General features: G+C 39.8%; 1 protein-coding gene and 1 long non-coding RNA gene across 2 annotated transcripts in view; both read right to left on the reverse strand.

Moving 5' to 3' along the window:
* The window catches only part of LOC141367304 (uncharacterized), a 128010-nt gene that overhangs the window by 46798 nt on the left and 68859 nt on the right, over positions 1-12353 (reverse strand). The gene's annotated exons all lie outside the window — the stretch shown is intronic.
* Positions 2225-12271, reverse strand: mex3a (mex-3 RNA binding family member A). The gene is made up of 2 exons (XM_055211289.2): positions 11811-12271; positions 2225-9194 (listed from the first exon to the last, which is right to left on the reverse strand). Exons 1-2 carry the CDS (start codon positions 12220-12222, stop codon positions 8086-8088), a joined length of 1521 nt encoding a protein of 506 aa, XP_055067264.1. The 5' UTR covers positions 12223-12271; the 3' UTR covers positions 2225-8085.

Consider the following 12353-nt stretch of genomic DNA (forward strand, 5'->3'; position numbering starts at 1 on the left):
GATGTACTGATGGCTTTTGAAGCCCTGCTGAGGTTTTCTTACTGGAAATGAATTCCTCGTTGCCCACCCCGTTATCTGCTACATGTAACTTGAATAGCATCACATCTCCTGAGACCTCACTCGCTTCGTCTTATTTCTTGTCTTTTTAATATCGTTTTGGTGTGGTTTTATATGTTCAAAGGTATGTTTGCCGTGGTCCGTGTCTCTGGGGTTATGTTTCTACCTGTATCTTATTTTCGCTGTTTATTTTAATCAAATACACAAGTGCTTCTCTGTTACAACTTGCCTGTACGATTTATGCTAATGCCGTCAATCTGTTAAGCTGAATTTTAGGCGTTTAACTAAAGTCGTTGATAATTAATGCTTTGGGAAGATTTTGTCATCGTGCCTGCTCTTTTCCCAGTGGGACCCTTCGAATAAAAGCTGGGAACTGCAAATACATTTTCTATGAATATGGCCGTAGGGTCGTTCGAGTGCACAGGATTTTTTTTACTTGGATATTTTACATAGGTGCAGAAGTGGGGAAACTTGTGTATTTAAAGGGATAGTAAATTGTGTCATTATTTGATGTTCTTGCAGACCTGTATCGGTTTCTTTGTTTTGGTGGACACAGGGGAGGGTGTTTTGAGAAATGTTTGTAACCGAGGCCCCATTGACTTCCATAGTATTCGTTTTCCTACTATGGAAGTCAATGGGGCCTCTGATTGTTTTGATTACAAACATTCCTCAAATTCCTTCTTTTGTGTTCGTCAGAACAGAGAAATGGATATAGGTTTGTAACAACATTAAAGTAAATGATGAAACAATTTTCATTTTTGGGTGAACTATCCCTTTAAGAGGGTTCTCGTATCTTTTACCAAAGGATTTCCATGAATGCTTTCCAGAGGTTTGTGATTGCTGGATATTGAATATATAAATTATTTGATAAAGACTGCTCTCATAAGAGTGATTTATTTTTCTTTTTTAAGAACTGATCATAATTTATAATCACACAAAAAATGTCCACGACTTTCCGGATGTTATTCATTTCAATGACATTTCCAGGCCTGGAAGTCAAAATACTCTGATTTTCCAGGTTTTCTGCGTTAGTGGGAACTTCAATTTTAACCCTGTGATTGATTTAGTTTTAAGACACTATGGGGTGGTTTCCCGGACAGGGATTGGATTAGTCCTAGACTAAAATAAATATAAGAGCTGTACAAAATAACTTGCACTGACATGTCTTAAAATACATCAGTGCCCTTTGTTTTGCCTCAAAATGCACACAAGTCATGTTTTAGTAAGACGTGTTTGTTGAAACTAGTTATATTTCCTAATTAAACTAAGGCCTAGTCCCGGTTTAAGCTAATCCATGTCTGGGAAACCACCCCAAAATTTGGGAAGAGATAAAATGTTTAAGATGTGTAAATAAAGTTTTTTTCCTCAAATCACTTCACTGTAAAAAATACTTTGCTGCCTTAAAATTTTTGTTGAATCAACTCGGATTTACAAGTCATTTCAACTTACTATTATTTATCTTGACTAGAAAGTAATGTTTTTAGTACACTGTAAAAAATACTTTGCTGCCTTGGGATTTTTTGTTGGATCAACTCAGATTTACAAGTCATGTCAACAGAGATGAGTTGTCACAACTTAAAAAATATAGTTGAGAAAAGTCAACTTAATTTTTTAAGTTATAACAACTCACCTGTAGTTATAACAACTTATCTCTAGTCAAGATAAATAATAGTAAGTTGAGGTGACTTGTAGGTCCCAGTTGATTCGACAAGAAAATTTAAGGTAGCAAAGTATTTTTTTACATTGCATGTTTGTTGAAACTAGTTATATTTCCTAATTAAACTAAGGCCTAGTCCCGATTTAAGCTAATCCATGTCTGGGAAACCACCCCAATATTTGGGAAGAGATAAAATGTTTAAGATGTGTAAATAAAGTTTTTGTCTAAAATCATTTCACTGTAAAAATACTTTGCTGCCTTGGAGATTTTTGTTGATTCAGCTCGGATTTACAAGTCATTTCAACTTGCTGTTGTTTATCATGACTAGAGATGAGTTGTTATAACTACAGGTCAGTTGTTGTAACTTATAAAATTAAGTTGACTTTTCTCAACTATATTCTTTAAGTTGTGACAACTCATCTCTGTTGACATGACTTGTAAATCTGAGTTGATTTAACAAAAAATTTAAGGCAGCAAAGTACTGATGTTGTATTGAAACAGACCACATGGTAGCAGTGACAGATCCTTCTGTTGGTTTTATTAGAAACATTTACAATACAATTTCTCGAAAATAACAAATCAAAACTAGTATGGCATAGATACATTGATCAAATATCGAAAAAGAAACTCACAAAAAACATGTTTCGAGGAAAAAACCTGCAATTTGTGTGCCTCCTGTAGACACTATACTGAATAATGAAATGTAACAACTCGTGGAGTTTCGGCTAGCCTCGTCTATGATATGGCAAACCCCTCGTATATCAACAATAAATCGAACACTAGTACCAGAAAATGCTTGACCAAACTAATACACTATATGACCACTATGAGAGTTGTATGAACCACTTCTACTGTGCTGGAAGCTACCAAATACATATTGTCGGACCGGAGTAACTCAACCCAAGTGAGGTCACCGAAGTGACCATCTTCATCCCCCCTCCCTGTTCCTGTCTGACTGAAATTGAAACCACTACACAACTATCATTGCCACCACAGAGCCAAAACAAAGTCGAGATGCGCGTTCACCATGAAGTATTGAGACTATGTTTCTCTTAGTAGTATAATCTTGTAAGTTCACTGCGTGTTGGAGACACTCTCGGTTGTAATGAAAAGGAATCATTAGCCCTTGAGTGCGGTTTGTACATAAGCCTCATTTGTATGACAAATCTGCTTTCCATTTAAGAGATGATACAAGTTACATGCAAATAACCGTATTACTGTGAATGTGCTCGAGATCTGCATCCTTTAAAACAAATATAGAACGACTGATTTGAGGAAAAACAGATTTAGTGTCATGCATATTTTGGAACAATCGGTTGGTTACATTTAGTGAGTTTTGCGTGTGTGCACGATCATTTTTCTATTTATCTCACCCTGGCATGTTCATTTGCTTCACAACAATTGCATTCAAAGAATAAAAAAGGGAAGGACATATCCACTCAGAGATAGATATATATATATATATGGCGTTAAAGGTCGAGCACGCAACAAGTGCTTTTTCTACTATGCAAAAATGCGGTATTGAGGCACAAACTTGAAGTGACTAAAATACCCCAAAAATCCTATAAAATATCTTCTGTCCTATCGTTAATGCACGCATTTAAAACGGCGCTAAAATATAAGCCTTTGAAACCCCACCCCACTCGTTTTATGCTGTCAGAAGTGTGAAGGATTTTTTTTATAAATAAAAATTCTCTAGTTTAATCATTTTAGTAGAAATCAACTCCATGCGTTTTAGAAATATATTAACTTTTTAATTTATTAATTAAAAAACAAAACGTCTCGAAGAAGTTACTTATAAATATGTTGGCTTCATTAAAGATATTCATAAATAACATCCAGATACTGAACTCTTCCTCTGTCTATGAAATAATAATAATAATAATAATAATAATGCATGTTAGCAAAATAGAATCTTACGAAACGGCTATAAGACTTTTTTCCCTTTTATTTTGCTTTGTATAAATGCTGTGAGGAAGAACCAAAACAGTCATGGTGGTATTTCTCTAGTCATGAATCTCACGCTCGATAAATAAACAAAAAAAGGCAAAATTAGACATTTGGGTTGGGTGGCCATTTCTTTACATTCAAATACATCATCTGCCCTTTGTACTACTATATCCAAAAGGCAATTATAATTGCTTAAGTGCATCATGTATATGTTCTCTGGCGATATTATGAAACGAATGCTGCTGTGGTTATAGATAAATGCATGCAGCTTTGATATCTGCTATGTAGGAACATATAAGAGTATATACTTTTTATCTAACCAGGCGAATAAAAAACCTCAAGTAAGACTAAAATTATGGGAATGTGGAACGTAAGGTATTCGCTGGGTATTTTGTGCATTAGATACTTTATGTCGGGTCTGGAAAAATAAAGCGGTGTCATTATACACCGTCACTACATTAAAATCCTGTAGCACACACGTGGCTCTTATAATTTCCTTTCACAGATCTCAGCTGTTCAAGAGTAAATAACGCTCTGGAAAATCTTTTGTCAGCATGCACAACTTAAAAGAGAAGAAGTTGCAACTATTTAACAACACCACGAAATTACTAACGAAAAAATTCACAGTGGTTCTTCACGTTCGACGACACATTCTTGTTAAACCTAAACTGGACGACCTCTCCTAGTTCATCACGACTGCTCCCATTTCCTCTCTTGTTTTTCGCCTGGACGGTTCATGTTTTGAATTAGGCATAACAATAACGCTCTTGTCATTCTGAAATGATGATCCGGTTTGCTTGCTGAGTTTACCTTGACAAATATTTATCTAAAAACAGATCTGCTTCTACTTTAGGGTGTTTAGATATTTTTATATGCTTTCAGTATAGACTATAGTTTACAAACTAAACTATGGGAGTTCAGTCCCCCACTGATTGTAATATCCCTAATTTTTTGGTCATATATTTTTAAGAGTTTGGGCGCTTTATTTTCTATCGGGACGGCGCTTTATACAATAATAAAAACTAAAGTGTAGACTATTACAATTGCTTATATACTGAAATATATTTACGTAATGATATGCCTATGGTAGTAAGTCTATATTATATATCTCCCTAAATGTCAATAAATATAGTCTTATACTATCAAATAAATAATACTCAAAAAAGATTTCGCTGTGATTGGCTGTATAAAGTCTTTTACAATGTATCCCTTTCAAAGCCTGTATTGAATAATTTCACACATCAGCGTCTTTCCATTGATCCAGGCTACATTCGTTAAAATCTATTAGACGTTGTGATGTTTGGTTAAGAAACTAAACTATGAAGTGCTAAATTTCAGACTGGGGAAGTCACAACAGGCTTTTATCGTGTAAATGAAACGTTCATGGCTTCTTAGAAATTCTTAGGGTCGTCTACCACGGCAGTGCATTTTTTTTGGATCGAAAACTAGGCATCTTGTTTACTATTAAAACAGTTATTGCTCTTCCCTGCGTACACCGACCTACTGACCTCAAAATGCTCTGAACGTTTTAAAATGCTGTGTGTGTATATATATATACTAGACAAAGAAATGCTTCAGAATCAGATTCGAAAATAAGAGCTATTTAAGTTTGCATAATCCATTTTATTTTCAAAATAGTTTTGGCTTTATAAACTGATCAAAGATACATTCCTTTCATGAACACGACGTGTCTGCTTCGATCAGTGCTGGCATTCGTAGAACCGGAGATGATGGTAACGGATTGATTCTTTGATACGTTCACGTAACGTTGTATTGTTGAATCGTTTTAAAGCAAACTAAGCTGGTTTTCGAAAACAATACATGCTTGTTGAGTAAAACAGCGCCATTTTAAACTTGTTCGACAGTGCAAATAGAATCAAACCAATGCGAAATATAACATAAGTGCAATATAAAGATAATATAAGCTGGGTATACAAAGTTTGCAGTTTTGAAATCTACATGCTTTCTGATTGCGAATGCTGTTTGCCTTTTTTAAAAAATAAGGTGCTTTAGTTTAGTTTTGTCTCTTAAATTGGAAAGTTACTTAAAGGGACTTAATATTTTTCAGTTTAAACAAAGTACCTTAATACACGACACGTATAGAAAGTAGTTGCTCAGACAAAAAATAATCGAATAAAAAAAAATAAACACTGTCAGGTGCCAATACAGCCATAATACATTGATTCACATGAGACAAACAACCAAGTAAACTTTCTGTAACAGTCAACTTATCATTAAAATTCAAAAGGAATATTTAAGATTCGAATGGCTCACAACAGTTTTTTATTACAATCACAAGCTTACCCTAGCATATCTCCTACAACCGTACGTGTGTGACGCAGCCGGAGAAAACTGACCAGAACGCACTGGGTTTCAGTGGCTTGATTCTTTTATAGTGGTCTTTTTTCCGACTAATCCCCTATCCCAAAATCCCCCAGCCTGCGATGAGACGGGCAGTGGGTGTGTAATTTGATTCAGCATGAACGGCCACCAAATTGGGCGTTTTCCCCCCTCTTGCTTGTCAATTACAATTGTCTGATTTCACTGTGGAGTTCAAGGTTGTTCTCCCATTGGCAGGCCTGTCTCAAGGGGGTCACGGCGTGATGCCCCGCTCATGCAGGAGGAATCCATGGAAACTTCAATGATCACATTTTGAGAATAGACTGAAAAGTTGCTTCGGAGTAAATCAAAACAACTAGCGTTCGCTCCCTCCCTATACGTTAGCCTCTCTCTCTCTTTCTTTGAAATAAAATCTGCTCTTGAATTTTTTCCCCGATGGCAGGACAAAGGAGGCCCCTTTTCCCAATGGGAATAGCATGGCTCCGAGGGGCAGGGGAAACCGAGAGAGAGAGCAAGCGACCGACAGGAGGGGCCCCAGCTGCACCCAGAGCGTGTTTGGGAGGGATGCGGCCCCCTTTGCTCTGGACGGGGCAGTCCGCATTCACGCCACTGTACGCGGCCCCTCCTTCTCCCAGCAGTTGCTTTGCACCTGGACTCTGATGTATGGCTAATTATCAGCTCCTCTTAGGGAAGGCCATGTTGGGGCGCTCCGGGGATTGTACTACCACTGCGACAAAACAATATACTCTTTGGGAGGAGCTTGGTGACTGTAGTCGCATAGAACAGTTGAAGGGCGAGCAGAATTAGAGCATCGCCCCCAACCATTAAAAATAAAAAAAACTCAATCTAAAGTATGATATGAAGCACCTGCCTCTGTACGACACAGTCACTTTGCAACTCAAATGTAGGGCCACGAGGACAAGCGAGTGGCTGCTTTACATTGTACTGTAGCTCGGAGTCTTGCTTTCTTTTGTCTACTGGGTCTATTCAGGATCAGATTACCGAAGTCCCCCCGTCACCCCACCTCCATCTCCCCTATTTTACTTCATCTCATGCCTCACGTTTGTAATCGGCGTTTTACCGTAAAAAATTATTTGTGAACTTACTGAGTGCAATTACAAAGAGCTTAATGAGAATAAGAGGTTACTGAAATGAATAAAGTAATAACTTCTGTATAACAGAACCCTGGATGCATTCCAAGGCTTTTGGGACGAAAATACGGAAATTGTACCCAGTAAGACCGTTTCTGATGCATTACACAATAGGCTCACTTGAGCTTTAGGGGAATAAAAACACTCTGGATGTCCCTGTTTAACTCGTCAATTACCCGTCAGAATATTGATTAGCAAAGCAGATATCACGTTGGACTTCTTGATCAGCCCTATATGTATGAATTCACAATTGCATCATTTAGAACATGATCCAAATTTAAAGCCACACCGACATCAAGTTGTGTATCCAAGCATATATCAGCCCCTATCGGCCATTTCGCATAGACATCTAGCAGATGTTTTTTGACAATCACTTCAAATCAGTTTTAAGGTGCAAAGATTTAAGATTCTAGTTTGCCTTCAAAAAGAATACTTTCTCTTTTGCAGAAGATGCTGGGATGTAAAACTATAAAATTCAATCTTAGGAAATAAACATATGATATTTGTATTAAACTAATAATGACAATGATATACTTCCCCAGCAAAGGAAAAGCGTAAAACGTTCACATTATTTCTCCCGTTGCTGTCCACGATGCACGTGGACAAAAGAGCACCAGTAAAAAATTAAATAAAATAAACTCAACTGAACATGCTAAGAACTAAGTTCTTTCCGTTTTAAAAAAAACTTTTATAAAATATATATATATGTATATATGTGTACATACAAAAGAAAAATCTGAAAATACTTTCCTCTTTTTTTTAGTAAACCAAGCAGTGTCTTCTAAAATATCTGCCTGTTTAGGTTTTGCGTTTTCTGAAAAATAATAATAAAAACGAACAGAGTGAATACTGACAAAATAAAAAAAGAGAGAGTTAAGATCAACTGAATCTACAGAGTAAAAAAACGCAAACAAAATAACAAACGAACTCTTAAGAGAATATTCGGATAGCCTGTGTGACCAGGGTGTGGCAGACGGGGCATTCCGGATGGTTCAGCTCACAAATTCGGATGGCGCACTCCATGCAGAAGAGGTTGTGACCGCACGGGACGAGAGCGGCCGTCACTTTGCTCTCAAAGCACGTCATGCAGTCCCGGGCCACGGCAGGTGGCGAATCTGGCACGGGCAGACGGCCTGTAAACGCAGTGGTGGCGCTAGTGGGCTCGCTGTGGGCGCGGCGCGCTTGGGCATGGGTGGACCCGACCGAGTTGTTGACGGAGTTGCCAGTGCCACATGGGTCAGCCAGACCCGGACTCAGTCTGGTCAGAGGGAGAGGCAGGCCGCCGAAGCTTTTGGAGCGCTGCTGAGTGTAGTAAGCCACCTGTTTGGGATAGTCAGGGTCACCCCAGCTTTGAGTGCTCTCGGAGCCAAAGTAAGAACATGGCTTGTCCCCGTTGCCAGGACTTGTAAAGTCACCTTTACTGTAAATCCCCCCTCCTCCTCCTCCGCTTCCGACCACAGCGTCTGAGAAATTCTGGCGATAACTGCTGGTGAGCGGCTTGCGCGAGGCCCCCTGTAGCCCCCACACCTGCTGCAGGCGGCTCTCCAGACCTCCGTTGCCACCGTCGGAGCCCAAGCAGTCATTCTCATTGTTGTGGTCGTGCAGCCCGCCCGTGCGGAAAGCAATGTGTGCCTCGATTTCTTCCCGAGCCCGCTCGGCGTTCCCCGGGGAGCCCGTGATCTCAAAGACGGGGTCACGGTCGCGGCTGGGAGTGACGATGTAGGTGCACGTTTGCTGTTGGATGCGTTTAATGGTCGAGCCTTTAGGCCCGACGACCAGACCCACGACGCGATAGGGCACCCTCACCTGTATGGTGGTTTGGCCGGGTAACGGTGCAGGGGGAGAGCCGTTGAAAGAGACGCCCAGCTTGTTCCTGGAGGCACGCAGCATGGAGAAGTGCTCGGCGGCCGAGATGATCTCTCGTCGGGCCAGGGCCACGTCTTCTTTGCGTCCGGTGATGAGGAAGACCGGTTCTTCACCTCTGACCGGGGTCTTGATGTAGGTGTTTGTCTTTGCACGCAGAGCTTTGATTTTGCAACCTGTTGAGTGGAAAAGGAGGATCGTGATTAAGGATGGCATTCACATTCATTTTTGTTTCTAGGTCATAAGGTCACTTACGCAATGCGAAGGCCCACACAAAACTACAACTGCAAGATTTCTGCAGATTTTGAACATTCATGGGTATAGATCTTTATTTATAAAATATAAATAAATGCTTTTAACTTAAGGAGCTCTGCTTAACAAATTTTACAGTGTGTTTAAATGTATTTCACAAAATTGTTGCACAGATTTCACCTGGGCATGCACATGTGTTTTTTGTAAACAATATAAGAAATATAATTTTAAAATCCTAATGTTCAAATGTTTAAATCTTTAGTAATACCATTTGAACCAATTAAAGGTTTAATTTCATAATAAGATATTTTATTTTAAAAAGTTCAATGAAAAATGTACGACGAAATGTGTTTTCATGTTTAATGAATACAGCCCAACGTTTGTGTAATTGCATTAATTTAAATAGGACACTGTTAGGACTTTTAACAAGTCTTCTTTATTATACTTCATACTTAGTACTAATAAATAACATTTAGCATAACACATGATCGGTTTCTGATACGTCCTACTTGTGAAAAATGTGTGACTACTAGCACTTAAAAATCAAAGTTGCATTAATCCCACCTACTCTGCAAGTAAACAATGTGCAATGATCCAGGATTTGACAGTTAACAAACAGAAAATAAAATATTCAACACAGATGAACACGAATTGTAAAATATGCTTTGAGGTTTTCTGCTATCAGTACTGTTTTATAGTTGATTTGAGGACAAAAATAAAAACAAATACGTCCACAACATGATATGACAGCTGAGCCGTCTCGCACCTAACGCCTCTAAAGTTATTCTTGAGATATGAATTCATGACAGGACAAGACGTGGTACTACACAGATCTAATAGACGGTCTCATGTACAGCTTAGATCTGTTTATTAGCACATCAATGATGTCTTATCAAGAGTGCACCGGGCTTTGTATGCCTATAGGCCTGTTCAGCACACACATCTCTGCACACCAGCTTATACTGTATTATTGTGTACAGCAGAAGCTAAAAAATAACCCGGACGGAGTGTCTAACACTGACAGCAGGATACACAGCTGAACCGTCCCTCTCGCCGCAGGAGCACATCTCCAAACAGACTGCAGGTGAACAAAGCTCAGAAACCGTATAGTTCAAAGTCCAACTAACACTGATAGGAGAATAATAAGTGTATGAATTTAACTACAACATAATAAATTAAATTATTCCTAATTTAACAATGTAGGAAAAACAAATGTGTTTTTCAGCACATGATGTAGCTATCAGTAAGTAATGAACTAATAATGAGGTAAGGACCCTCATTCCAAATCCACTTAATCAGCAAAAATCAGTCCATGCACTTACACCCCACCTCACAGCCTTCTAAGTTACACCCCTTGAGATGAAGTATTCCTCTTAGAGACATGCAAACTACATTACGGCATCACAAAGTCATCATACACTAGGACTTCACTTGCTTAGGACGTTTATTAGTACACTAACCTGGCAAAAACATTATGGTTTTTAATGAATGGACATAGTCTGGCCCCCTGAGCTGATGTACTACTGGCAGACTGGGCGTGACTCTTTACAGTCTGACTCCCCAGATGCAAGGGTAACACAGAAAATTGCTCATGAAATAATTATTAAGTAACAAAAAATATTTTAAGTCGTTTTTGATATTGCTATGAAACAACAGTGTCACACAAAAAACAACAACACACCACTACGTCTTCAACTTATTTAAAAATAGCAACACACAAAAAAATCAAAATATCAACAAAACTTTGAATTTCCTTCAAAGTCACGTCACTGTTTCTCTTTCTCTCTCCCATTCTTTCACTTTGTATGTAACACCGTTCCCAAGGGTGCACAAACACGACACGCGCGGACTTTCAATTCTTTTGTTTGACAACATTGTCAAAATATCAACACTTTTAGTCTATTTCTTCATGTCATTGCTCTATAAGGCTGTCTTTCGTCGAGCTTTCCTGAAATTTGAGCAGCAGCAGCGGTCAGCTAAAGTTATCCGACAACTTCTCTTTGTCTGATGTGACAAAAACAACGTGGTGCTGCATGAAGCCCAAACTACACAGGCGCCTTAAGGAAGGAAAGATACAATGTTTCCTGTCAACAAAGACGCTCGAGCGTTACAAAGTATCCAGTGCGCGTTTGAACTGTTAACCGTTTAACGTTCCATTATTTGAAAAAAGGAATTACGCGCGCTCAGACGACAAAGGAAAAGAAAGAAGCGCGTCTGCATGATGACACTGATGGCGTGGATCTGGAATAATGCGACCATGAGGTGCGCGCTGCTGACTTTGTTCTCTCACCCGCGTTTAACTTCAGTTAACGCACCGCGTAAACGTGTACGTTTGTGTCATCAAACGCAATAATATATGCAACTAAACGGTGATGTAGTTTTTGTTGAAAAGGAAGCACATTGTCCACCCTAACCCGCAGGAAAAATGATTACCACTCCCTTTTCTTTGTCAGTAACATTATACAGCGCTTCGGAAATATCTGAACACTTAGCCTAGCGCGCATTAAGGAACGAGTTGGAACAAAAGTATTTGCGCTTACCTTGCCTCCCCACTATTTCGGCCACATGTTCGGAGCTTGGCACGGGGACGCACTCAGTTATGTTGCAGCCCCGTCCTTTGGTTTCGGTGGTTGAGCTCTCGTACAGGGCGCACAACTTGCTCTTCCCTTGTAACATCCCGGAATCGGTTCCGACTCCTCCGACGTGATTGTGATGGTTATTGTTACTCCGATCTTGAACTCCACCACCAGCAGGAGCCCCGCCGCTGTCCTCGCCCTCTCCAAGACCCAACAGCGACAGTTGGCCCAGCGCAACTCTAAGGGCACGGGAATCGTCTTCGTCCTCCTCGGGTGGCACCAGGAGACCCTCGCTACCGAACCCGGAGCCGGCTAAATCCCCGCCGAAGCCCCCATTTTTCTCCATGATCCCTGCTAGAACCAGCAAGCTAGGCATGGCTAACAAAAGAGTATGAGACAAAGACACTGGCAAGAGACTGGATGAACAGCACCCTAGCTGCTACCCCGCCCGCTCCACCTCGATACGAGTCCCCCCTTTGCGCTAGTCACGCCCATCGACCCGCCCCC

The sequence above is a fragment of the Misgurnus anguillicaudatus genome, chromosome 10, assembly GCF_027580225.2.
Source record: "Misgurnus anguillicaudatus chromosome 10, ASM2758022v2, whole genome shotgun sequence".
Taxonomy (NCBI): Eukaryota; Metazoa; Chordata; class Actinopteri; order Cypriniformes; family Cobitidae; genus Misgurnus; species Misgurnus anguillicaudatus.